This window comes from Marmota monax, unplaced genomic scaffold, assembly GCF_021218885.2.
Source record: "Marmota monax isolate L192 unplaced genomic scaffold, Marmota_monax_Labrador192_F-V1.1 WCK01_AAM20220418_F8-fsc00026, whole genome shotgun sequence".
Taxonomy (NCBI): Eukaryota; Metazoa; Chordata; class Mammalia; order Rodentia; family Sciuridae; genus Marmota; species Marmota monax.
The window spans coordinates 1,151,467-1,177,985 of NW_026693108.1; the positions used below are offsets into that span (position 1 = coordinate 1,151,467).

The window sequence follows — 26,519 nt, forward strand, 5'->3', positions numbered from 1 at the left end:
GTGACTCCAAGTGTATGGAATAGTAGTCCTCAGGCTGCGCCTAACCCTGTGCCTAACCCTGTGACTCCACTGTGTAGAACAGCAGTCCTCAGGCTCCACCCTGCCCTGAGTGACTCCATGGTGTGTAGAACAGCAGTCCTCAGGCTGTGCCTGCCCTAGTGACTCCATGGTGTGTAGCACAGCAGTCCTCAGGCTGTGTCTGCCCTAGTGACTCCATGGTGTGTAGAACAGCAGTCCTCAGGCTGTACCTGCCCTGAGTGACTCCATGGTGTGTAGGACAGCAGTCCTCAGGCTGTGTCTGCCCTAGTGACTCCATGGTGTGCAGGACAGCAGTCCTCAGGCTGTACCTGCCCTGAGTGACTCCATGGTGTGTAGGACAGCAGTCCTCAGGCTGTGCCTGCCCTGGTGACTCCGTGGTGTGCAGAACAGCAGTCCTCAGGTTGTGCCTGCCCTGGTGACTCCATGGTGTGTAGGACAGCAGTCCTCAGGCTGTGCCTGCCCTAGTGACTCCATGGTGTGTGGAACAGCAGTCCTCAGGCTGTGCCTGCCCTAGTGACTCCGTGGTGTGCAGAACAGCAGTCCTCAGGCTGCGCCTGCCCTAGTGACTCCATGGTGTGTAGGACAGCAGTCCTCAGGCTGTGCCTGCTCTAGTGACTCCATGGTGTGTAGGACAGCAGTCCTCAGGCTGTGCCTGCTCTAGTGACTCCATGGTGTGTAGGACAGCAGTCCTCAGGCTGCGCCTGCCCTGGTGACTCCATGGTGTGTAGGACAGCAGTCCTCAGGCTGTGCCTGCCCTAGTGACTCCATGGTGTATAGAACAGCAGTCCTCAGGCTGTGCCTGCCCTAGTGACTCCATGGTGTGTAGGACAGCAGTCCTCAGGCTGTGCCTGCCCTGTTGACTCCGTGGTGTGCAGAACAGCAGTCCTCAGGTTGTGCCTGCCCTGGTGACTCCATATTATAAAGCAGTAGTTTGCCATTAGGCACTGACCTCCTGCCCCTCTTTTTTTTTTTCTTTTTTTGGTACTAGGGATTAAACCCAGGGGCATTTAACCACTAAGCCACATCTCCAGTCCTTTTAAGTTTGTCGATTTTGAGATAGGTTCTCACTAGGTTGCTTACAGTCTCACTAAGTTGCTGAGGCTGGCCTGAAAACTACTATCCTCCTGTCTCAGCTTCCTGAGCCAATGGGATGACAGGCACAGGCCAGCGTGCCTGGCTAGCTACTTGCATTTTGAGTTTAAGTGCTGAGGTGTAATGATTTGCCACCTTGTTTGTATAACAAAGAATCACCATCTGCCTGGCTCAACCATAAGGCACACACTGATAAATAAATTGTGTGAATAAAAATGACCACGTATGTTCTTACCAATTAATCAGAAGCAAGGAGATGCACGGGCATGTCAGACTCCTATAGGAAAAACCAGACCGTGACTCACCGGCTCACCAAACCACCAAATGAAGCAGCTGCACTGGAGGTCCGTAAGAGGAGGAGCAGCCCGAGACTGGACAGGTGCATGTCAACTCCAATAGCTGGTCACTAGTCAAGAGCCTTGCCCAGGAAAATCACCACAGCAACAGACTTCAGCAAAGCGCAGCTTCTCCTGCCCATGATGACCACACACGGCCCACTCCAAGCTGACTTGCCAAACTGCAGTCCCTCTGCACCCTGGCCTCGAATACACTGTTCCTGACCCTTGAGAACTTTGCACCCTGAACATGTTCTCTGGCTGCTTCCTCATCGTATCTGACCACCTACAGCAACTCTGCATCCCATCTGCTCTCAGTCCAGCCTCCCGAACCCCTGTGGCCACCTAACCCCTGTCCTAGCTTTTGTGTGACCTATTTATATAATTGAGTGAAGTGGGATTTGTGACTCGAGTGCTGTAGATATTCAAAATCAAGCTTGGGATAAAAGAACCCGGGACTGCCTGGCGTATGACTACCAGGTGACACCAGTACTCCATGAGCTGCCACGGGTAAAGGTGCGGCCTGTGGGTCTCTTGCTCTCCTGCAGACCTCCCCTTCATTGCTTGGTGCAGAGGCACAGTGTGCTGGTCTCTACTGATGGATGCACAGAGCTCCACATGGCAGTTATTTTCTTTCGGCACTTCAGAAATAGAATTCCATTTTCTTCTGGCTTTTATTATTATTTGCTGGAATGCTGGCTGTTGGGACAGTTCTTGCTCCTTTGAAGGCAATGCTCCTCACCTGGCAGCAAGTGCCCTCTCTGACCTGCCTGGCACCTGTGGCACCGCGGGATAGTGTCTGTCCATTGTGGAGCCCTTGGCCATTCTCCTCAGTTAGCTTCTGTCTTCTTTCTTCTCCCTCTGAGTCCCAGGTGCCCCAGATGATGCCTCCCTGTCCCCAGGTGTCCTGTGCTCTTTTCCACGTGTGAGACCTCCTCTTCCTTGCTATGTTTCTCTTCACTTCCTTCTCTTTCTGGTTGTGTCTGAACCGCTCTGAAGCTCACACTGTGGTTTCTTATCTCATTTATGTTTTTCCCCAGTTCTATTCTCTAAACTCTCTGTTACAAACTCTCAGTCCTCTGACTTCCCGTGGGCAGCTGTTCATGGTGCACCATGTGGAACATGGCAGTCTCCCTGGGTCTGCTTTCCCTTGGTTTTCCACACCACTGCCTGTGCCCTAGAATGCCCAGAGGGCGTTCATCCTGGCCACCAGGAGGCTCCTAGGAAGGCTGCTGATGAGCTGGATGTGTGGTGCCGCCTGCCGCAGGATGGCTGCAAGCCCCTCACCCTGAGGGCTGGCGACGCTGACCTTTCCAGACATGCATCTGCCATGTGCAGGTCTTTGGTGGAGCATCCACGGGAGTATTTTGTTCAGGTTTAAATTTTCATTTGTGTCTGTTGGCCTCGTCATGTATTTGACTATTGAGCATTTGTTAACACAATTCCTTTATCCAACACATGCTCTGCAAATTTCTCCAAGCCTGTGGCTTAATTTTCATTCTTTTAACATCGACTTCCAAAAAAGCAAAATTTCTTGATTTTATGAAGTCTAACTTAATTTTTATTTGTATAAACCAGGTCTTTTGTCTGTTATAAAAAACATTCTGGTTAACTCAAGATCACAAATATCTTTGTCCTGTTTTCTAATCTTCATTTAGAGGTCTCTGAATTTTTGTTTTACAGTTAGATCTATGAGCATTTTGATTTTTTTCATGTCTTTTCTTTATCGACTTTGCATCTTTATTGAAAATCAGTTGACTGTAGACAACTATTCCATAAACAACTATCCCTTTCCATTGACCTCTTTATCTCGAAGCCAGTATTATACTAGCTCGAGTAGGTAGCTGAATAAATAATAAGCTTTGCATGAAGGTATAATAAGCTTAAATATTCTATATCTAAGCAGCATTGTCTATTCTTCATCCTTTGTATTCTTGTATTAGTCTTATAATCAACTTCAGTTTCTACAAAAAACTCTTCTAGGATTTTGAGTGCAAAAAAAATCTCCCTCTCAGACTGGCATGCTGAAGTATTTTACTGCCTTCTGGTCCATGAATACGACACATCTTGCCATTCGTTTTGGTCTTCTCTGATTTCTCCCAGATATTTCCAGTATAGAGTGTACAAGTCCTGCACATTTTTGTCAGTTTAATCCCTATTTCATGCTTTTGATGTACCTGCAATGGTATTTATGAATTTAAGTTCTTCTGCTGTTTATTAGCATGTAGAAATAGAACTTTAGCTTTGCTATCTCACTTGCTGCCTCAAGAAGCTTTCTGGTAGACTCTACAGGATTTCCAATACAGACTGACGACAAAAACAAAACAGAACAAGATGCTAGTAATGTCTTCCCTTCCGATATGGAAGCGTTCGGTTGTTTTTCTTATCTTCACATCCTGGCTACAAACTTCTCTGATGGTGGGACAGTGGGACTTTTGGGGGAGAGTATTGAGGCTTCCTCCCATACATACCTTTTAACTTTGCTTTGTAGATGTCCTCACCAGATTAAGGCTCTTACCCTCTATTCATACTTAACTTGGAGGGGTGTGTGTGTGTGTGAGTGTGTGTCAAGAATGGAGCCAGGTGCAGTGACATCTGTGCTCCCAGCTCCTTGGAAGGCTTAGGCAGGAGGATCCCAAGTAGGAGAACAGGCTGGGCAACTTAGCCAGCCAAGCCTCCAGATACAATAAGAAAGGGTCGAGGATGCGCTCAGCAACGTAGAGGCAGGTCATCAACACCTAGTACTTAAAAAAAAAAAAAGGATGGATGTCAGATTGTCAGATGTTTGGTAAAGGGTCTGCATTGATAGAGATGATCTAACCATTTTTCTGTAGATTTTTAATAATATTAATTACATTGAGTCTTGAAAGTTTAATCAGCCTTACGTGGCTGGGTGTATCCATCAATTCAGGCTGCCATAACCAATCACCTCGGGCTGAGTGGCTTAAACAACAGAAATTTATTGCTTCCCAGCTGTGGAAGCTGGAAGTCCAAGTTCAAGGTGCGAGTAGGGTTGGGTCTGGGGAGGCCCCGCTTCCTGGTTTGCAGACAGCCACTGTCTCACCTCATCCCCATACCTCATACCCTGTCCTCGGTGTGTGTGGGGCAGAGGTGGAGTGAGCTGTCTGTGCTCTGGTTCTTCTTATGAGGACACCAGGCCTATTGCTACTGTCTTATGGAAATCATAAGGAGATTCTCAAGAAATTAAGCACAGAACCCCTCCCACCCTGTGTGACCTGATGTCCCTCTTCTGTGTCACCACCCACAGGAGGTGAAAGCACCAGCTCGTGAAGACCCACACTCCCAGGTTCACTGCAGCTCCAGTCACAACAGCCAGAAATGGAAACAACCTAACTGCCCTGACAGACAGAGATATGTTCCATACGGTAGAACAGAGTTCAGCCCCGCAAAGAGCCCTATGTTGCCATTTGCCACAAGTGGACGAGACTGTAGGGCATTATTCCAAGTAAAATGAGGCAGATAAAGAAAGAGAAGCATTGCATGATATTACTTAAATATGAATTCTACAAAGCAAAATTCCAGTATACAGAGGTAGTAAACAAACGGTGGCTATCAGAGGTGGTGGGGGGAGGAAGTGGGAAGGTGTGGGCCAGAGGACACTAAGTGGCAGATGTGTAGGTGACCAAGTCTGTAGGCCCAAATGCATGGTGAGGAGCACAGGAGGTGAGGCTGCTATACGTGGGTTGGATATAACTCTGTTAACCTGGCTTTTGCATACACGACCATGTGAATCTGCATCATGGGCAACCACAAGAGTAGGATCCTAAATAGAATAAAACAACTCTATGTACGTAAAATTTACCCAAATACAGTCAGTTGTCATGTATTACTAAAAAGAACAAATTAAAAAGATTTTAGCTGCTCTTGCCATAAAAGAAACAAAACGGGGTAACTACGTGAGCAGATGAGTGCGTTGATCTGTTTCACCCAAGTAAGCGCTTTACTATCTACAGGTGTCCCTCCCATAATATCATGCAGTCCGCCTTAAATATACTCAATAAGCTTTATTTTTAAAAGCCACTAGTTCCATATGATTGGGGCCCCACTCCTATGACATCGTTTAACCTAATCTCCTTTTTAAAGGCTGCATCTCCCAACACAGTCACATTGAAGGTCAGATTTCAGTGTATAAAGTGAGGGGCACAGTTCAAACCCTAACACTAGCATAGAGCTCACTTGCTCATGTGTTGATCTTTTTACCAATCATTCACTTTGATTGGTTAAAATTTAGTTTAGCATTTTGGCATCTACGTTAACATGGAGTGGAGGCTAATTTTCTTTCCAACAATGACTTTTTGGATTTTGGTGTAATTCTGCCCTTGTGGAGTGAGTCAGGAGCTGTGAGAGTCAGCTCTCCATTGTTGTGACAAAACACCTCAGAAAACTTAAGAGGACGGAAGGTTTCTTTTGGTTTACGAATTAAACCTGTGGTCCCTGGCCCCTTGCTTTGGGCCTGCAGAGGCAGAGAGCACCAGGAAGTATGTGGTGGGGAGAACGCTCACCTCGTAGCAGCCGGGGAGCAGAGTGAAAGCAAGAGGCCCTTCAAGTGACCTCCCTTCCTCCCACTACATCCAGGTCCTTAAGGTTCCACCACCCCGCAATGGCGCCAGGGACTGGAGACCGAGCCTGTACACCTTGCCTCCAGGGTACACGTGAGCAAACTGCAGCAGGAAACATTCCTCACCTGTAACCTTCTGGGAGAGCCTGGGCGAGCTGGTCCGTAGCTGCTGGTCCTCAGCTGCTGGTGAAGGGCCATGCGGCCTGCTGGCCTTTCTTTTATTAAACCCCGTGTCCTTGGCAGCTTCAGGGTTGCTCAGGTTATCTTTTAGCCGCAGTAGCCTGTGTCTTGAAGGAGCTGGTGCAGCACAAGGCACTGTCAGAGCTTTGCCATCACCTCCACTGACATCCTCTGGCACCCCCAGGCCCTGGGGCGACAGGGGCTTTCTCATTGAGGGCGCAGATCTGTGCATGTCCTGGACTCAGGCTGCGGCAATGGTCTCCCCGTTTGCGTAGCTGCAGATTTCCCTGTTTTTAATTTTCATTTTAAATTTTTAGCCTGGTTTCTTAGGTCTTGTCCCTGTTTTTGCATAACATATGCACAAGCCCCAATTTGGACAAAGCCAGAAAAATTTCTTTCTGCTCCTGGATCTGTGTGTGGGCTGGATCGTAGTCACAGCAGTTTCCACATATCCCCTGGTTTGCTGTTCTGTCAACGTCTCTCACATGGCTTCCTTGTCAGCGAGATACTTATGGGAAGCTCATCTCAGGCATTACTCTGTGTGTTTTCATATGTTATGGTTACATGTGAGGCATCCCCCAAAAGCTCGAGTGTGAGTCTATGCAAGGTGTAAAGCTGGAATGGTCAGATTCTGAGAGCCTTAACCTGATCAGTACATTAATCCCAGTAGGGATTAGCTGGGTGGTAGCTGTAGGCAGGTCGGGTGTGGCTGGAGGAGGCAGGTCATTGCGGTGTGTCTTTGGGGTTTATATTTTGTCCCTGGTGAGTGGAGGTGCTGTTTCCTGATGCCATATCCCCATCTGCTCTCCTTTGCCACACATTTCCACCATAATGTTCGGCCTCACTCCTGCCCTGAGGAATGGAGTCATCCATCTACAGACTGAGACCTCTGGAACTTGAGCCCCAAATGAGCTTTTCTTCTTCTAATTGTTCTTGTAGGGTCTTTTGGTCACAGCGGTGACAATCTGACTAAAAACACAGAAGACAGAAAGGGGCTGTCCGCACGGTGGTGGGGGCTGGCAAGTCTGAAATCTGCAAGTGGGCTGTCAGGCTGGTCACATGGATCAGCTGCTTGCCATAGAAGCCCTCTTGTTTAGGGGAGGTCAGTCTTTTTGTCCTATTGAGGCCTTCTGCTGACCAGATTGGGCTCTATCCTGCTAGGGAGGGTGATGTGCTTCATTCAAAACCTGCTGCTTTATTCTCACACATGTCCAGAATAAATCTGAACCAGTATCTGGGCAATGTGGCCCAGGCAAGCTGACCCACAAAGTTAGCCATCACAGCATTGAAAGTCTGGCCTGCCCCTGGTACCCAGTGGGACCTTAGCCTTGGCTAGTGTGGCCGGGGTGTTCTCCTGCCCATTTGCTAACAAACCCTTCTTCTCTGGCAGAGCCATGGGTTTTAATTTCTTGGCCCAGTGGAGCCTGCTCTCTGAGGACCACCATGGTCCTCGCTGACCATGCTGTGTGCTGGAGCTGGAGTAGCCCAGCCAGAGGCCTGCAAGTGCTCTGGTGGACAGCTTCTCTCAGCATTACCTGTCTGGTGGATTTCTAGGCCCCCACCTGGCTGAACCTGCCGCCTCACCCTGCTTTACACCATGTGTGTGCAGAGGCGATGCTCCGGCCTCACTCGCCTCTGGAACTCCCTCTTGCCTCTTGCAGCTTTGCCGTCAGGCACGTACACATTTACAAACTGACCCTTCTGTTATTACAGAACCTTCTTCTTTGCCTCTGGTGAGACTGCCCGTCTTGAAGCCTGTTTTGTCCAATGTCAATGTACTGTTTGGCCTTGCGAAACTTGGCTGCTGTCATGGTGCTCCTTTCCTCCGCCCACTTCGGTTCAATGTTTGTCTTTATATTAGGAAACACCTTATATTTAGCACATAACTAGGGCCAACTTTAAAAAAATTTTTTTTGTAGTTGTAGATGGACACAATACCTTTTATTTATTTATCTTTATGTGGTGTTGAGGATTGAACCCAGGACCTCATCCGTGTAGGCAAGTGCCCTACCACTGAGCTACAACCCCAGCCCCTAAGGCCAACTTTTAAAAACCTACTCTGACAGTCTCTGCCTTTTTTTTTTTTTTTGGAACTAGGGACTAAACCCAAGTGTGCTTCACTAAGTCACATCTCCAGCCCTTTTTATTTATTGTTTTGAGACAGGGCCTCACTAAGCTGCTTAAGACCTTGGTAAGTTGCTGTGTTTGACCTTTAATTTGCAATCCTCCTTCTGTTATAGTTAAAGCTTCGTCCCAGGGTTTCATGAACTGACTTCCAGACCACTCATGTATAATTGAATCAAGCCTTTATTGAAGCACACCGGTGGCGGCTGACCAGAACATAAAGCTGTTCCCCTGATCAGCCCCGAACAATTGCAAGGGCACTCCTTATAAGCCTGAAAACCACAAAAGGGATGTTCAGGGGGTCTAGCCAATGCAAGCAAGCCAGGTTACAGAAGCGGGACAGTGCAGTCAAGCGGAGGGAAGCCTAACCAATCACAGTTAGCCCAGTCACCCCAGTTACAGAAACAGAGCCCCGTTATCCTAGTTACAGAAACAATATCCCATTAGGTAGTTCCGTGTTCTTAAAGGTTTCTATAGCAAAAGGAAAAGAACATCTTGTTCCAGTCATGACTCTTCTACTTGGCATGGTTGTTTTACAGGATGAAGTCATAAAACAAAATGGAGTCACATTTGCTCCTACTATCACATTCCCCACTGGTTTGAGTAGGTTTGATGTCAATCTTGCACATCATTAGGTCTCAGTTTTTGTTCCAACCTTCTGTGTCTAAGGGACTAAACTGGGCTCGCAAGACCATAAGTCTGACCTCACCTACATTCTTTTGTATATGGTTTAGGAGGGATTTTAAGAGGCAGGGTCCTACAGTAATACCAATCAGGAGAAGGACTAGGGGCCCAACTATGGCTGAAATGATGGTAGTCAACCAAGGGGACCATGAGAAAAGGTTTTGGAACCAATTGCCTGAATTTCCTAGTGTTTCATCTCTTTCATTTAACCTGTTTTTCAGAAGTGCCAAACTGTTCTTTATTATCCCAGAATGGTTTGCATAGAGACAAGTTTCTCCTGGAGCCATACAAAGTCCTCCTTGTTTCAGAAAGAGACCATCTAGACCTCATCTGTTTTGTAAGACTATTTCTGTAGAACTTGTGAAACCTTTAGTTTGGAGATTGACCTTTCTAGTTTTTCTAAATCTATATCTATTTGACAGCTGAGGGACTTCCAAAGCCAGCCAGGAGGGGAACTAAAATGGGGGCAGCCAGTCTATGTTGATAAATCAGTGGGGCCTGGCCTTTTAATAAGTCCAGGTGTTCTTTTTCTTTTACTCCATCAAAATAGTAGGTTACATAGTTCAGAGTTATTGACAGTTTGGAGATTTAGTCAAGGGTTCAAAGTGGGACCCGGGAAGCACAATTTTTGGTGAACAGGGAGAGTTGTCCCACTTATAAGTTGGGTTGTAGAAGCAAGTGTCTCTTTCTGGGAGATCACCCAGTGTAATCTTGGGAGTAGTTTCCCAGGTACATCTTCCTGAGCTAGACATATTGGCGAACATCTATGTTGACCGGAATTTTTTTTTCTAATATTAGGGACCTCCAACTGCAGTAAGGGAAGAGGGCGATGACCGTTCTTACTACTTCCAGCTGAAAGGGGGCGATGTGCAGTGGGCAAGCAGTTTGGAGTCCCTTTTTAGAAACTGAGTGGGTCAAGGAGTCCATGGTAAAAATCTGGCTCAGGAAGAACAGGATGTAAATTCACCTGGGGTGGGCACTTCTATGAGAGAAACAAAAAGACCTGAGTGCTGAAGTAAGAGTAATACAAAATAGCAGTTGTAGCATCTGGAACCTGTCCATGAATATCATGAAAATGACAGAAATTCATAATTGTTTACCAGGAGGCAGAAGACCTGAGAAAATGCCCCCATAACAAGGCCTAACAAAGCCTAATAAGGCACTTTTTTAGGGAACATAAATCTTTAACATTGTCAGAATTATCAGAAATGTAGACACAACATTTAGTTAAATTAGTTAATGTCATCTGATTTTTGTAAAAATACCTTTTTGGCATGACCACTGTGTTCAGTAAAGATCCTTAAGGCTAGATAATTATATTAATAAACATTGATTACATCTACCTGTGTAGGAAATTAGGAAGATCTGTAGGCCTTGAACTGACTAAAAACTTCTGGCAGTTTTTTATTGATAGTTATCAGGCATTTTTGCCTAAGAATTTTTCTTTTGTTTCCTCCAGTCTTACTTATTTCGGGGATGCTAACACTAGGGTACATTTTAAGTTACATTAAAATAACTGTTGTTTCTTTTTAAATGCCCAGGAATGGCTGTGCTTTGGTTTTAACTGTTTTTGCTAGGTGTTTAAGACCAAGCTGGTCAAACTGACCTTGTTTCTATCTATTGATAAGAGTCAGCTGAGTTTCCTTGGAGGACATTCTTGGGGAACGTGTGAGTAGCATTTTAGCTCTGTTAGTGTCATCTGCATTAGGATGGGTCAAGGTCTTGCTGACCATATGGCTTCCCTTGGAAGCTTCAGGCATGTCTCCCCTTTTCAATGACCCTCCTCTTTTGCAGCATGTACACTCATTGGCTTTCTGTTCTCCAGAGGTCTCATTAATCTCCCTTATCGGGAGGTTATGTGGCCCAGAGTTGCAAAGCTTTTCCCCTTGTCTTGGGTTCAGGCTGACTTAGAGGGCAAGAGCCAAATATTGGTTTCTTTGGCCCCTTTATTTTAACTTTAATATTTAAATTTGGCCTTAAACATCCAGCAAGTCAGTTTTTACCAGTTTGAAAGTAAGAATGCTGGGCTTTAACTTTAATCTTTATAACTTTACAGTTAATTTTTACATAACATAATATCACAGTAATTTTTTAATAAATTAATCTTTGAATATAACTTTAAATTAACTGAAATCTGGCCTACTTTGAAGTTATTTTGATATGCTGTAAGGTGGGAGGCAGAGCCTTATCTCAGGTAAGGCAGGGCTCTTTACAAATCTTAGGTAAAGTGTTTTTGTTTTAAAGCTGATCTTTGTCTCTCTTTTTAGATATCATTTTATAAAGTTTACATATATTGTTTTTGACTCTGTATGAATGTTAGCAGCACAATATGACATACATCTGAAACATTAGTTAAGGAAAGGCTGAGAGCCCTTAACATTTTTTATGTGGAAAAGTGGCAAAATGTTTTATAATATTTAACCTTTAAGTAGATTAGGCTCTCATTACTTTTTAAATTTAGTGTAAAAGGTAACATAAGATTTGGTTACAAAACATTAAATAATATAAATAAATCCCCAATAAAATCTATTATCTTTATAAGTTTAAATTACCATTACAGACAATTTTAGTTTGGAGAATACTCGCTTGATAAAATGTTTCTTTAAACCTTTTACCTTAAAGACTTGTGAACCTGAAAGATATGAACACATTTAATCTGTAAGGAAGAGTAATGTACCACACTTTTATTGATGTTTTTATATTAACCAAGGTTAGCTTTTAAAGGAAAATCTAGAAATTTGTAATGTAGGACAATACTTTAAAATAACAGTTGTTGTTTAGCCACAGATGTACAAACCTTAATTTCTCCAAGATTACTTGTTCTAGGGGATAAAACTTAACAGACATAATGTAATTAATATTTTTAGAAGTTCTTGTCATTTTAACATATAAACATATATCAGTACATTATTATTTGTCCTTGGGGAACAACCTTGAATAGTTTTAACTATTTGTGTTACATATATAACCAACTTAGTTACATATAAACCTTTTAATATTTGTCTTTTATTTATAGACATTTATATTACTTAATTAGACCCATTTGTTGTTTACTTAGATGTATTATAATTATACTTTACCACATAAAGACTTTTTACCTGGAAATGTTTTTTATTAAATATATTTTTATATTTAGAACTTTTTAATAATTTTTAATCCATTGACCCTTTTTTGTTTGTATCTTGAAATAACCCTTATGAATTTTTGAATTTAGATAAATTGATCTATTTTAATAAGATGAAATATTTGTTACTTACAGTACTTTAATTGAAATACAGTTGAAACCTCTTGACTCCTTGTATGTAGAATTATATCTGTTGGGACTTTGTAATTTAGAGTAACCTTGTTTTTATAATAACACAAAATGATTACAAATTTCCTTTTTAGTTTACCAATGTATGAAAACACCAACATTGTTTAAGTATTTTACCTTATGGAATTTAAGGAGTTAAAAGCACTTGATATTATATTTAACAGTCAGCATTTTAACTTTGTAATCCAATTAGATGTCTCTAACAAACAAATCCATGATTAATTTCATATACGTTTAGATGAAATTTACATCTTTTTTTAAAAACAAGGTATCACACAAGTGTATTGAATAGTATTAGTAATCTTTTTGTTGTTGTTGTTGAATAAAAATCCTAGAGACAATGGATATCAGACACATTATAGACATTAACATTTTAACAGCCGTTTAACCATCTAGAAACAAAACTGTGCATTAGTAACTTTAAAGACATTTGTACTTTTATCTATTTTCTCAATTTGAATTGAACCTTTTAAATCATATTAACCAAAAGTATTTGGATCCATTTTTAAAATTTTAATTTATGAGCTCATATGTCAATTTTTTTGTATCAAATACGTGTAGACATGGCAATACATATAGACAGACAGTACACTGGTGCACCCACACAAAGCAAACAGACAAACAAAAGCCTTGTAGCTTATTTTTTAAAACTTATTAGATTGAGAGTTAACCCTTGTAAATTGGCCTCAGAATAAAGCAGAGTGTCATCAGAAAAACATATTAACCTAGGCATATTGGATCAAAACTATGAGTTTAACAAATATAGAATTTTAAAAGTTTTCTGACCTTTTTCCTGAGGTGGTCCTGTTCATGAAAGCTGAAAAGAGTCAAGGGAACATAGACAAACGAAGGGGGCTTATTTTTCCCCGGAGGAACTTCCCAAAGACGCAGCTTCATTGGTCTCCTTGGGAGAGTCCCCCAGGTTGGGGTCCCATTCTAAACTGGTTTTTCTGGTTTCTTGGATAGCGGCCACCAACTTTTAGCCTGACATTGAAAAATCTTTAGACCATTTTTTAATAGTTGGGAGTTATTCATGCTTGTAAATACTGAGAGACAAAAGCCAAATTTCCTAGACAAAATTATGTTTTTTGTTATACAATATAGGAATGATAATTTTATAAAACACTTTAGTTTTAATCTGTCCTCTATAGGAAGTGACATGATTTACCCAGTTGGCCACCTGGCCCAGCTCCTAAATGAAGGCAATCTCTAGAATGCCTTTTTCTTTTTACCTTTAGCTTTTACTTTTGACAATTCTTTTAGTCCTGTTGACAGCACTTTACATTTTAATGCAAGCTGTAGTGAGCACAGTTAAAACCGTTTTAACCATTTTTTTCCATTAGAAACAAACTGAGGTAGAAATTAACACAGAACGCAAAGGAAACAAACAAAAACAAACCAACAGACAAAGTCCTGAGAATTGTTAAGAAAGCAAGTTAAAGGGGTCCAGGTAGAGATCTCTGTAGCGCTTCCTTGTCTCTGATGTCGGTGGAGCGAAGGAGTCCTGATGAAAGAAGAGCGGTTATGGGAACAAGAAAAGGGCCCGCACACAACACTCAGACAGATTAAACATAAGACAAACGGCCAGCGGACAGACACAGGACAGATGACAAACAGCAAGAAGATGCTGGAGAAACGACAAACAGCAGAACAGACACAGGACAAGCAACAATCGCTGAGGTCACACAGGGAGACCTCTAATGGGGCAGAGACCCCACAAACAGAACAAATGGCTGGTGAACTGACACTGGACAAATGACCAACAGCAGAAGACACTGGAGAAATGATAAACAGCAGAACAGACACTGGACAAGCAACAATCCCTGAGGTCGCACAGGGAAACCTCTAATGGGGCAGAGACCACGTCTCGTCTCGCCCCCAGACAGATGAGGCCTCACAGGGAGGCCTCCAGTGGGACAGAGACGACGTCTCATCCTGTCCCCAGACAGATGAGGCCTCCCAGGGAGGCCTCCAGTGGGCCCCAGATACAGACAGATGAGGTCTCACAGGGAGACCTCCAGGGAGACAGTGACAACGTCTCGTCCTGTCCCGGGGAAGGTGTAAGCGACTGCGTCCAATCTGACCTTTTTCCCCAGAGAAGAGTCGACTCACCAGAACTGACAGCCGGCAGGAGGCTTTTCAGAGCGTCCTAGGACAGATTGGAGTCGTCCTCGGAGTGAGGCTGAGGAATGTCTCTCAGGAGCTCCCCTCTACTCCGGGGCCGAGGTCCAAAGGCCTGTCATTGGAGGCAAATTTGGCGTGAGGGTAGGGAAGAAATGGATCATGGAGGAGCCCCCAAATGTTATAGTTAAAGCTTTGTCCCAGGGTTTCATGAACTGACTTCCAGACCACTCACGTATAATCGAATCAAGCCTTTATTGAAGCACACCGGTGGCGGCTGACCAGAACATAAAGCTGTTCCCCTGATCAGCCCTGAACAATTGCAAGGGCACTCCTTATAAGCCTGAAAACTGCAAAAGGGATGTTCAGGGGGTCTAGCCAATGCAAGCAAGCCAGGTTACAGAAGCGGGACAGTGCAGTCAAGCGGAGGGAAGCCTAACCAATCACAGTTAGCCCAGTCACCCCAGTTACAGAAACAGAGCCCCGTTACCCTAGTTACAGAAACAATACCCCATTAGGTAGTTCCGTGTTCTTAAAGGTTTCTATAGCAAAAGGAAAAGAACATCTTGCTCCAGTCATGACTCTTCTACTTGGCATGGTAGTTTTACAGGATGAAGTCATAAAACAAAATGGAGTCACATTTGCTCCTACTATCACACTTCCTCAGCCTTCTGAGTTGCTGGGATTACAGGTGCACCATGCCCAGCCGGTCTCTGATTTTAATTGGATGCTTCATTCCATGATTTTTGCTGTAGTTATTAGTATGGTTGGATTTAAATACCATTTAAAAATTGGTTTTCTGCTCCTCTTCTGTGATTTTTGTCTGCCTATCCTTTCTTTCTTTGAAATTTCATTTTAACTTACTTATGATGAGAATAGCCATGCTGGTTGTTCCTGGACGTCAGAGAAAGGCAGGTCTGTCTCTGTAAAGGGGCTGAGCAGACCACTGAAGATGAGTATTCTGGATTTCATGTTTTAGCCAATGTCTAAATTAATCCTCAGGGCCCCACTTTTCAATTAATCAAGAACTCTTTTTTTTTTTTTGGTGGTGGCGCTGGGGATTGAACCCAGGGCTTTGTGCATTCGAGGCAAGCACTCTTACCATCTGAGCTATATGCCCAGCCCCCATTTTTCAATTAATGACCTACCTTAATATGAGATGTGGCAGGACTGTGCTCAGCCTGCTTCCTACCCTACTGCCAGGTAGGTTTGGGTCTGTTCCTCAGTTCTGACTACTTTGCAGGTGCAAAAATGAGAGATCCTATTAGAGCTGCTATGGGAGCTCCCTGGCTCTGTGATTGTACCTGGGGTTAGAAATGCAAAGACTAAGACCGGAATGCACTCCTGTACTGTCTGTCCCAACTCAGTCTTTGTAGTCGTGCTGCTACATAAATACCTGGCTGGAGCAGCTACTTAATTTTTCAAGGTCTTCCTATCAACCAGCAGCCACACAAAATAATATAAACCACTTTGACACTCCTTGTCATTGATTACCCACGTGTCATTGATTTCGTGTCAACACACTGGAGCTTAGACTTGTGAGCAATCCAGTCCTGGAATGCCCTCTTAAGGCCTGTGAATGCTCAGAGTCACTCCTACTACTAAGGACTGTGCTGGGTTATCAGTCCAAAGCAGAAACCACACAGGGATTAAACAGAACTGGTTAGGAGGGTGACAGAGGCAGGGGGCTGGGGCTGGTGAGATGAGCAGGCAAAGCCCCTACTGCTCACAGGGCAGGGAAGACAATGCGAAGAGCTGTTAGTCACCATAGTGACATTCTGGAAGCTTCTGTTGGAGCAGTCTCCATGCCACGAAGAATAGGCTGACAGTAAGATGCTGCCCGGGAGAAAACATCTCAGCCTCACAAAGACAGTGTGCTATGAGCGGGTCTCTTCTTCCCCCCAGGTTTCCATGGCTGGGTTCCTCTGGTGGAACCCTGCAGGAGGCCAGCGTTCTCTCCCACACAGAGCAGGGCAGGGCAGGGCAGCAAAGCCAGTGGATCTAGAGCAAAAGGCAGGCAGACGACAGCATGTCCTCCTCTGCTGCCCCATCGGGCGGTGATGATTCGCTCCACCAGGCTGTGACACCATCCCCAGGTTTAATGTTGAGAACACGCGCTCTGTTCGCTGACCGTGCTGCCCTGGGCTGCAGACCTGCTTGGCGGGAACGCCGGGAGGATGCCCCAGCTCTTCCCGTCGGAAGCGTTCCTGGTCCACGCAGCCGGGTCTCCCGACCTTCCCTCCGGTAGCTGGACTTTAGTGCGCTGGCCCCGGGCGCCTGAGAGTGCCAGCGAGGGAAAGCAGCTGGACACACCCCAAACGCCCCGTGCTCACTGCCCGCTCTGCCCACGTACGGATCCAAGGACGGCAGTTAGCCGGGGATGGGGTTCGCGGCTGGTGATTCTACCCCTCAGCTCACGCCCGCGACCCCCGGCCTCTGCTTAGGAGGGGCGCACCCACGGTTAAAGGCCTTAAACAGTTTCCATCAGAAGTGTGAAGCCAACCTCCACCTGCGCAGTTTAACCGCGCAAGCAGACTGCGGGCTGCAGCCTGAGAGCCGGCGCACGGGCGGAGGCCCGCGACCCGCGGCGGGCGAGCCGCGCACGCGCGATGCGGCGGGGCCGCGGGGCATTATGGGAAGCGCGCGCCTGGGGCCGCTTCCGCGAACATGGCGGCGCCGTAGCCGGGGCCCAGGAGCCGGGGGCGCGGGGCTGCCGCCGAGCACAGTCCTGGCCGACGATGGCGACCCCCGACCAGAAGTCGCCCAACGTGCTGCTGCAGAACCTGTGCTGCCGGATCCTCGGCCGGAGCGAAGGTACGCGCGTCCGGAGGCCGCAGCGCGCCGCTCGGAGACGACCGGGGTCGGGGCGGCAGGGCCGAGGGGCGTGGGGACGCGGGCGGCGGCGGAGCCGGGCCGGGCCGAGGGCCGGGGTCGCAGGGCGGCGTTCGCGCCCTCGGCGGCCGGGCGCTCGGCGGAGAGCGCGCTTCCCCGCGCCCCGCTGCTCCCCCCGGGTGGGCGCGGGCTCGGCTGTCCCGGGGGTTGCCGGGGCGGAGGCCGCCGCCGAGCACGGCCGACAGCCCCGGTGCAGCTGCCGACCCGCCCGGGCTGAGGGCTCCGGGGGAAGCGCAGGACGTCACCTCCTGGCCCTGGTGCGGGGAGACATCAGGCGCACCGTGAGGGACCGTCACAGGAGTTGAAGCGACTGTGCCACTTAGCCCGTAGGCTCCGCAGCGTAGAGATGAGCCGTTTTGAAGGCTGGCTGAGCCACTTACGTTTAAAATACCGAGAATGCTCGTTCACCTTCGTTCATGCTTTATGACAATTAATGCGTGTAACTTGTGGAATGCTCCGTGGTGACCTAAGGGACGAAGGATGAATGATTTTGTGTCACTCCTATTTGACTTCATCCGGTTCTTGCTCCACTTGGCATCTTTCCTGGGCAGTGCCAGGTGCTGGAGCTAACAGGATACAGTCAATCTGGTCACAGATCCCACTTTCCAGGGAGGCGACTCAGTGTCAAGAAGGGATCAATGGAAAGTGACTGCGCAGAGGGCAGGGAAGCCTTCGTGAGGCTGAGAGGAGCAGACTGTTCCAGCCCTGGAGCCCCTGGTGGTCTTCAGGGCAGAGGCGCAGGGCCTGGTGTCCTCTTGCTCATCAGGAGAAGTCAGATTACAGAGGGGGCTGGTTGTGGCGTTCTCCCTTGAACGTATGTTTTCCTTTTCTGTGATTCCAAAATGTTTTCTTCCAGGGATAAACCACACATTTATACCTTGTCATCATCACAACTGGATTTTAAAGTTGTTCCTCATGAGCTAGAGTGACATTTCTAAACTTAAAATTCTTTATCTTGGGACTTTTTGATTGACCTAAAAGTTTCACCCCTTCTAGGAGATGGAAATGCTTCAGTGAAATTCTGCCCTCTTATCTGCTAGTGTAGATTGTGTCTGTGTCAAGAGTCAGTAGGCTCTTAGTGAGATCCAGAGGGGCTCTTGGAATAAGATATTTCAGGAAGGCATTCTCTGCTCTGTCTTGGTCATTTTTGATATTGATCATTGCACTTACGCTACTACTTACTACAACATTTTGTAAATATATTTAGTAGCTTACCTTGTTATGTCTTTTAAACTTCTCTGTCATTGAGCAAAGAGCAATATTAATTACTGCCTTTATAACTTGACATCTAAAAAATTTAATTAGTGGGCATTTTATCTGCTAACTCCCCCAGAACATTTAATTGCCTCATTTTCTGATGATATGTTGCAAACACTTGGCTTTATGCTCTTGTAATATGTTGCTTTTTAATACAGTGACTCCGAGAGAACTCAAAAGTCATCATCTTAATGGCTCGCTGGTGTCACCTATCAACCACTACTTCTGGCAAAAATGCCATGCGTCATCCCGATTCGGCTGTGGCCCTTAATACATCTTAAAAAACAAGAATGTGTACTTGGCTTCAGTGGACCTTCAGAAGCCAAGTACCTACTGTATAATAGTGCTTAATGATTTTATAAAGTTAACATAATCATTATTTCCCATGTGTCAGCTTCCTGTTACTATGAGGAATACTCGAGATAATTGACCTATAAAGAAATTTATTTCGGCTTCAGTTTTGGAGGTTCTAGTCCACGATTGGTTGGTTGCGTTGGTCTGTGGTGAGGCTGCTCATCACCATCCAAATGCGTGCTGGAGCACACTGCTGTCCTCAAGGCTTTTAACACATAGGCCTTTTGGGGACATTCAAAATCCAAACTGGACCATCACTTTCCCAACATCTGGCACCTGTGAATTTGCTTGAAACAACATACTGCCAGTGATGTGAAGACCCTACTTCCACATCCCTGCCCTGCTGGAGTGCATTCTACTTGTGTCTTTGAATAGGCAGTATTTCTCTCATGGAATCAGTGAGGTTGGTGGTGGCATGCTTCAGCTGTGTCAGAGCAGCACTTCTCTCATAATGCTGTGTAAGCCTCCGTGTTCCTTACCTTGTAATCTTCAGTTGTCCCATGGGGCAAAGAGAAATTGTTGTGGGAAACAGACCCATCTGCCATGTTGCTTGCGACTAAAACAGGGTCACTCTAGGGGAACTGGGTTGTGCGAAATAACCACACAAGAGTCAGAAATACATTTTTCTTTGGGGGTGCTGTGATGGCTTCTCTGTCCTTAAGGGTCCGCAGAAAGATTGAGGAGAAGCCATTCAAATGAGGCAAGGGGTCAGGTTTCAGGGGGCTGAATCTAGCTTCATGATGTCTGCTGTCAGCAGGTTGACTGACATCTAGGTAGGCCACAGCCAAGGGCAGAGTAAGAGAAGGGGACACATAAAGGGCGTTTCCATGGAATATTCTGTCCCAAACAGAGCAAGGGGAACAGGTGAGCATAGCTCGATCCATGGGGCTGTAGGAAGGCACGCCTACGCATAAAGACACATATGGTTGTATTATTTCTACCCTCAAGATCGGGGTCTACCGTCTTCAGCAACTTAAGAGTAGCCAGATCATCGGGGGAATGACCGACAGTGCCTCAACCTATCAGGAGGGGAAAGTGCTGGCACGTGACAGACGGCCTCCCAAACCTGTCTAGAAGCAGCAAGCAGCACTGGGAGAGGAGGAGAATTCCAGACCTTATTTTATGCCTGTGGACCCAGAGGAACAGAAACTCCAAATTCTGAGCCCTGATCCACAATTTTTCATGATATTTATAGGTTACATCATCTTAGACCCATCCCATCATTGTGTATTTTTCTCTTTTTTTTTTTTTTAAATTCCTAATCTGTGTGCCTGAAGGCCTTGTGCAGGGTCTTTAGCATGAAGCATGCTGACAGAAACAAGTAAGAAGAGAGGCTCTGCCCAGGCACCTGTTACATTTCAAGAGGGAGTAGTCAGATTCCTGGGATAGTTATTTACAATCCAAAAGATAGGGACCCTTGGTTAATTAGACTTCTTGGAGAAAGGCTGAGAGAGGGGAGTGGAATTGACCTCTTCCCCAGCATTGGTTTCTTACCATAACATTTTAATAATTTCATTTCACACGCAGGTCTGGTTTTACTATCACAAAATAAAGGGGAGTTTACCTTAGATTAGCATGGCAACATGAATGTTCAGGTATGACTGTAGTGTACAAAGTATCAAAGTAAGTAAGACCCCTATGAGTCTACTCCCAACCGCAAGGAGTGTTTTCTTGGTGGTCCAGTGTCAGGGACAGAGCTGCTGTTGATTTCATGATTTTCTAAAGTGGTGAATGATGTGTAATGCGTAATCTTGCTTTTGAGTAAAACCGTGTAATCTTTCTTTTGAGAATATGATAATTATACTCTTGGGAAAATCAGTGAGTGTTAAATGAATGTTGAAACATATATTAAAGGTAAATTGAAATATTTATCAAATGTCTAAATTGTCCTCCGCATCAGTGGGCTTTGGGTCCACAGATTCAACTGATCACTTTGCATTTGTACTGAGTATGTCCAGATCTTTTCATCAATTCCCTAAATAATACATTGTAACAACTGTGTAGAGCATGTGCATTGTTTAGGTTATTATACATAACCTACAGATTAAAGTATATACATAGAATTATTTAACTATTACGTTGTAAGTTGTTAAAGTAAGTCAATATTTAAAATTGTCATGGCTTATAATATGGTAACCCTGGATAGGTGTAACCTACATAGACAAAAACTCTTCGGGATCCTGAATCTAGAGATTGTAAAGGGACACTGAACCCAAAAGCTTAGGTGCCACAGGTCCAGAGCAGCTTTTTGTGTTAGAGCACTGTGTTTCAACCAATGTTGGCACCTCGGATCCCACAGGAGCCTAAGCAGGTTGGTTGGTGTGGGCAAGGGAGTGGCAACCAGGCAATTGTGGAGGGCACAAGCATTTTACTGAACTGAACATTTGTTATTTCTTCATCCTGAGCTCTTTATGTGGTCCCTATCAGCTGTCACTGTTGGCCCCCTGCTGGGGACCCTGCTTCTGGGTGTCTCTGCTCCTGGGTGTCCCTGCTCCTGGGTGTCCCTGCTATTGGAGACCCTGCTCCTGGGTGTCCCTGCTCCTGGGGACCCTGCTCCTGGGTGTCCCTGCTCCTGGGGACCCTGCTCCTGGGTGTCCCTGCTCCTGGGTGTCTCTGCTCCTGGGTGTCCCTGCTGGAGGCAGGTGCACTGTGCATCTGCATCTGGGGGTGGCTGTCGGCCCTCCTCCCACTTGCATCCCCAGTGTCCTCTTCGCAGCCCTTCAGACAGGTGTGTGTGCAGAGCAGAGGCCTTTTAATCTTGAAGGTCAGTTTGTCCATTAAAAAAGTCGATCATAACTTTGGTTTATGATCATATAATCTTGATCAAAATTTTGGTAACCTTTGACACATGCTAAAGATTTCTTCTTTTTGTTGCTGTTTGTATTTCTATTTTCCTGAGAGGACTGACACTTTACTCTTACGTGTGGTACATCTGGGTTAATTTTCATATGTGGTGTGTTGTAAGTTGAGGTTTACTTTCTAATTTACGAAAAACTTAAAAAAAAATGTTTCAGTTGTTTTATTCTTATCTTTAAGACTAAGGAGTTAAAATGGAGGTTTAAAAAAATATCGACAGCATGGACCCACTCCAGACCAGTGAAGACAGGATTTGTGAACCAAAACCAAAATCCAATCAAACAGTGGCAGCAGCGACTTTGTTTTAGAGTGATTTGGGGGTGGATAAATACAACACATGCACAGTTCCCACACGCCCTGCCGCGCTCCCGTGCTTGGACACTGCCAGCAGGGCTGCAGCCCCCAGTCCCAGAGAGCACTTCCACATGAACAAGTCTGTGCTGTGTTTGGGCTGCTTTCTTACCCTCCTGCCGCTTGCATTCCAGCATTCCCTCTCATGGGCCACATGGCTTTCGTCCTCAGGTCTCTCTGCGTTCCTCTGGACTCTGTGGACGCTGGGGTTTCTCAGAATCAGTCTTTCTTTTCTTTTCTTCTTTTTTTTTTTAAATAATGATTCTGACAGTATTTATTTATTTATTTATTTATTTATTTATTTTTGGTACTGGGGATTGTACTCAGGGGCACTCGGCCACTGAACCACATCCCCTGCCCTATTTTTTATTGTTTTATTTAGAGACAAGGTCTTGTGGAGTTGCTTAGTGCCTGGCTTTTGTTGAGGCTGACTTTGAACTTGTGATCCTCCTCCTCAGCCTGCTGAATTGCTTGAATTACAGGCTTGAGCCACAGTGCCCAGCTGATTCTGACAGTTTTGAAGGTCAAGGTCATTGCATAGAATGCCTCAGTTCTGGTTTGTCTGATATTTTTCTCCTGGGCTGACTGGGTCATGTATTTTTGGGAGAAAGCCCAGAGAGATGAAGTGCATTTGTGGTACTTCATCTAGTAGGGGAGACTGTCAGAGGGCCTGAGCCTGTTGGTGTCAGCCTTGATCGCTGGGCTGGGCATGCTTCTCCTTACAGTCCCTCCCGCCTTCTGTCCTGAGCCCTTTGGAAGAAAGTCTTAGGTGCAGCCTGCATCCCCCAGTGGAGAGAGCTGTGCTTTGCCTTCTTGAGGGTCAGTATCTTCATAAATGATTTAGCCCTCATTACCTCTTGAGTTTCTGTGGGATCAGTGCCAATATTCCTTCCCCTCTTTCGTTTTTGTATTTGCTTCTTGTTTTTCTTGGTCATTCTGGTAGAGGTTTATCAATCCTATCTTATTTTTTCTTTCTTTTTTATAAAGAACCCAACTTTTGGATTTGTTATTTTTTTTCCTTCTATGTTTGTTTTAAATTTGATTGGTTTTGCTCTAGATTTTAGTATTACCTAATGCATACATTGAGTTTAGTTTGTCCTTTTTTCTGGATTTTATTGTGTAAACTGAGGTTGTTGATTTGAGGTCTCTCTTTTATGTCTTCCTTGTCCTTTCATGTTGTAAATCTCCCTCTAAGTGCTGTAGTAGTATATGTTTAGTACATTTTGTGATACATTGTATTTTCATTTTCTGTGAATTTTCTGATTTCCTTGGAGGCTTTCTTTTTGGCCCATATATTATGTGCTAATTGACCTCCAGATACTTGGAGATTTTCATATACCATGTTATTCATTTCTAGTTTAATTCTGTTAGTGTTGCAGATTTTTTTTTTTTTTTTTTTTTTTTTAGTGTTGCAGATTTTGCTCTGAATAATATCTAGTTATTTCGTGTTCTAGAGGTGGTTTTGTGACCCCTAATCTGGTCTGTGCTAACAGATCCTTCCCATGCACACGGAAGAGCAGTGCTGCTCTGCGTGGTTGTTAGAGCAGTGGGTTTCCTCTCCCCTGTTTGCTCCATCCTGCGGCAGGCCCTGGCCTCTCCAAGCATATTTGAGAATGTGCTTCTCTGTCTCCTCTGTTGCATGTGCCTCCTGCGTCTTAAGCTCCCTCCCCACTCCCTGGTAGGAATGTGTACCTTGAAGATGTTGTCCTAGTGAACTGGCTTTTTATTACTGTGCAGTGTCCTCCTGTGTCCTGATGGACTTTCTGGGTCTAGTTTGCTTTGCCTGTTGATTCCTACCTGGTTCACATTTGTTCTGAACAGAGTTTGAGTGATCTGCCTTTTCTTGTCCTTTTATTTTTAACTGCCTTCATTATATTCTGGGTGGTTTCTTATAGGTGACATCTAGATCAAACGAGTCCCCTCTGCTGTGTCCTTCCTTCACTCAGGCTCCCGGGATGCTTGGTCATGTAGGTCTAGTAGGGACACAGCTTTGTCACAGCACTCTGAGGGACTGTGGTGGGTGAGGCATGATGGTGTTGGTTTGCCAACCTCTGCCTTGCTAGCCGCTCCGTCTGCCCTGTGGTGGCCATCTTGAGAGGACGACGAGCTCCTCCCCCTTTGGAGCCTCCCTGGCACTGTGGAGGGCACTGTATTTCTTCTTGGCATCTGTTCCCAGTCCTGGCTGACCTTGGATTTGACTTCTGCTGCCTTCCTGTCAGTCATGCACCTCTTCACAGTTTGTGAACCAGTCTTGGACTTCATTTCTGCTACGTTTCTTTGCCCTTGTGGTCTATGCCTTTTTAAATAATTGCCTTATTCTCAGTTTAGTGGTATTTCTGAAGGTGGTGGAGGCCAGCGCCATCTTTGTCTAGGGGTGTTGATACAAATGGCTGACTGTTGGTGGGTGAGCCTGGCTTTCTCTGTGTGCCGCCTGGGCGCTGCTCAGAGGCCTTCTCAGGCCTGCTTCCCAGGTCCTGTATCTGGAGTGTGGCTTTTTCTGCCACTTTTTCGTGTGATGATTGATCCAGTTTATCCTCTAGAATTTTTCTGACTCTCTGGTCTGCTGCTGTCTCTCCCCTCTTTTTGATGAAACTCTGGTTTTATTCATTCATTCATTTCATTATAATTTAGTAGCTTTTCTGTCTTCTCAGTTAAGATCTTGGAGAAGGTGGAATGTAGACTTGTGCGCCTAGTCTGCTTTCTTGACCTCAAGGCTGGGTGACTGAAACGTGGCCTATTGGTCATAATTGTTGAGAGCCACGGCCAGGTCAAGATGGTGCCTGGCATTTTGCCAGAAGGAGCCACTCCTGCTGCCTCGGGTGCCCGCTACTTTTGAGTTCTCACGGAGTTTCCATTGAGTTCCTGTTGAGTTCTTGCGGAGTTCCTGTTGAGTTCTTGCGGAGTTCAAGTGGAGTTCGCGGGGGTTCGGGAATAAAGTTCGTTCTTGCTTGAATCTACAAGTGGCTCGTGACCTCCCGGTTATTTGTGCCTAGCCAGACTGCGGCATTTGGTGGCCCGTATGGGGAACACCTGAAACATGGGGGTAAGTGAAACTACTCGCCCTGAGGGCAGGGCGAGAGAATGGGTGGCCATTTCAAAAAACAATGTGTACTTGTTTTGATTTGTATTCTTTTTGTTTCAAGCTGCCTGTCCCTAGGACTTTCTCAGGCAAACTGGGGAAAGTGGTTGGCTCAAGGTTTGAAGTTGTTCGGCCCTGAGGAAGAGAGAGAGATAGACCGTGGATACACATGTCAAGGAAATAGAAAAACTGATACAACGGATTTTTGTTCCGTTTTGTTTCGGTTTTGTTTTGTATTATCTTGTTGGGTTGCGTATCTTTATAGCAGAAATATGGAGTTAAAAATTAGTAAAAACCAAACCGAAAGGGTGTTAAGTAAATTACTAGAGGAAGGAGGCATCTCAGTAAAATCAAGAACACTTAGGGCATACGTTAAGACGATACAAAGGTGTAGCCCATGGTTCATTAAAGAGGGGCTGTTAAATATATCACAATGGAACCATCATGGTGAAGATTTAAAAAGGATAGAAAAGGAAAGCCCAGGAACTCTGCTAGTTGGCACATTACCATTATGGATGTTGGTACAATCTTGTTTGCTTAGTCAAGGAGAAGACATTTTAGATCAAGTAAAAGAGGAAGTCTCTTGAGTTAGACAGGGGAAGAAAGTTTAGAGAAGGAAAGGCTATCAGGAGACAAGTTACAATGGGAGGATGCTACTAACACCTTTCTATCACTAGAGGGCATGGGTGTCCAACCAACAGATCCACCTATGGAGACAACATATGCTGAGTGGCCCTCAACCCCCGTAGTTGATAGATGGTATCCTGAGACAGAACTTGAAAGGTTAGCATGCCCTGTATTTGAGCAGGCAGGAGGGCAGCGAATTCACCATGCTTTAGATTTCAAAACAGTGAAGCAGCTGAAAGAGGCTGTAACAACCTATGGTCCTCAAGCACCCTTCACTGTAAGTATGGTCGAATCCATTGCCAACTTGAACATGACGCCAGCAGATTGGACTAGTATGTGCAAAGCTATGCTAAATGGAGGACAATATCTGTTATGGAAGGTTGCCAATCAGGAATTTTGCATGGAGGCAGCTAGGCGAAATGCAGCAGCTGGTTATCCTAAGAGAAATCTAGATATCTTGTTAGGAGAGGGACGTTATGAGGGTCAGCTGCAACAAATTAGATATGATCCTGCGATATACTCACAAATCGCGTCAGCCACGTTTAGGGCATGGAAAACTTTACAGGGGCATGGAGATTTACAAGGTCAATTATCTAAGGTAATACAAGGAGCTAATGAATCTTATGCTGAATTTGT

At 45.4% G+C, this 26,519-nt stretch overlaps 1 protein-coding gene and 1 long non-coding RNA gene across 4 annotated transcripts in view; one reads left to right on the forward strand and one right to left on the reverse strand.

Moving 5' to 3' along the window:
• Window positions 1–8,514: 8,514 nt before the first annotated feature.
• Window positions 8,515–17,059, reverse strand: LOC131424560 (uncharacterized). Its single transcript, XR_009227822.1, has 2 exons — window positions 13,133–17,059; window positions 8,515–10,015 (listed from the first exon to the last, which is right to left on the reverse strand). It is a non-coding gene; the product is annotated as an uncharacterized LOC131424560 (long non-coding RNA).
• Window positions 17,060–17,107: 48 nt separating this feature from the next.
• Window positions 17,108–26,519, forward strand: part of Tubgcp3 (tubulin gamma complex component 3) — a 68,579-nt gene continuing 59,167 nt past the window's right edge. For 2 of the 3 annotated variants that reach the window (XM_046454892.2, XM_046454893.2), the window contains exon 1: window positions 17,109–17,281. In XM_046454892.2, the coding sequence (XP_046310848.1) occupies window positions 17,206–17,281 (76 nt within the window). In that variant the 5' untranslated portion in view covers window positions 17,109–17,205. Of the gene's footprint in view, window positions 17,282–26,519 lie in introns of all 3 variants that reach the window. The other variant, XM_058582718.1, reaches the window with a different exon arrangement.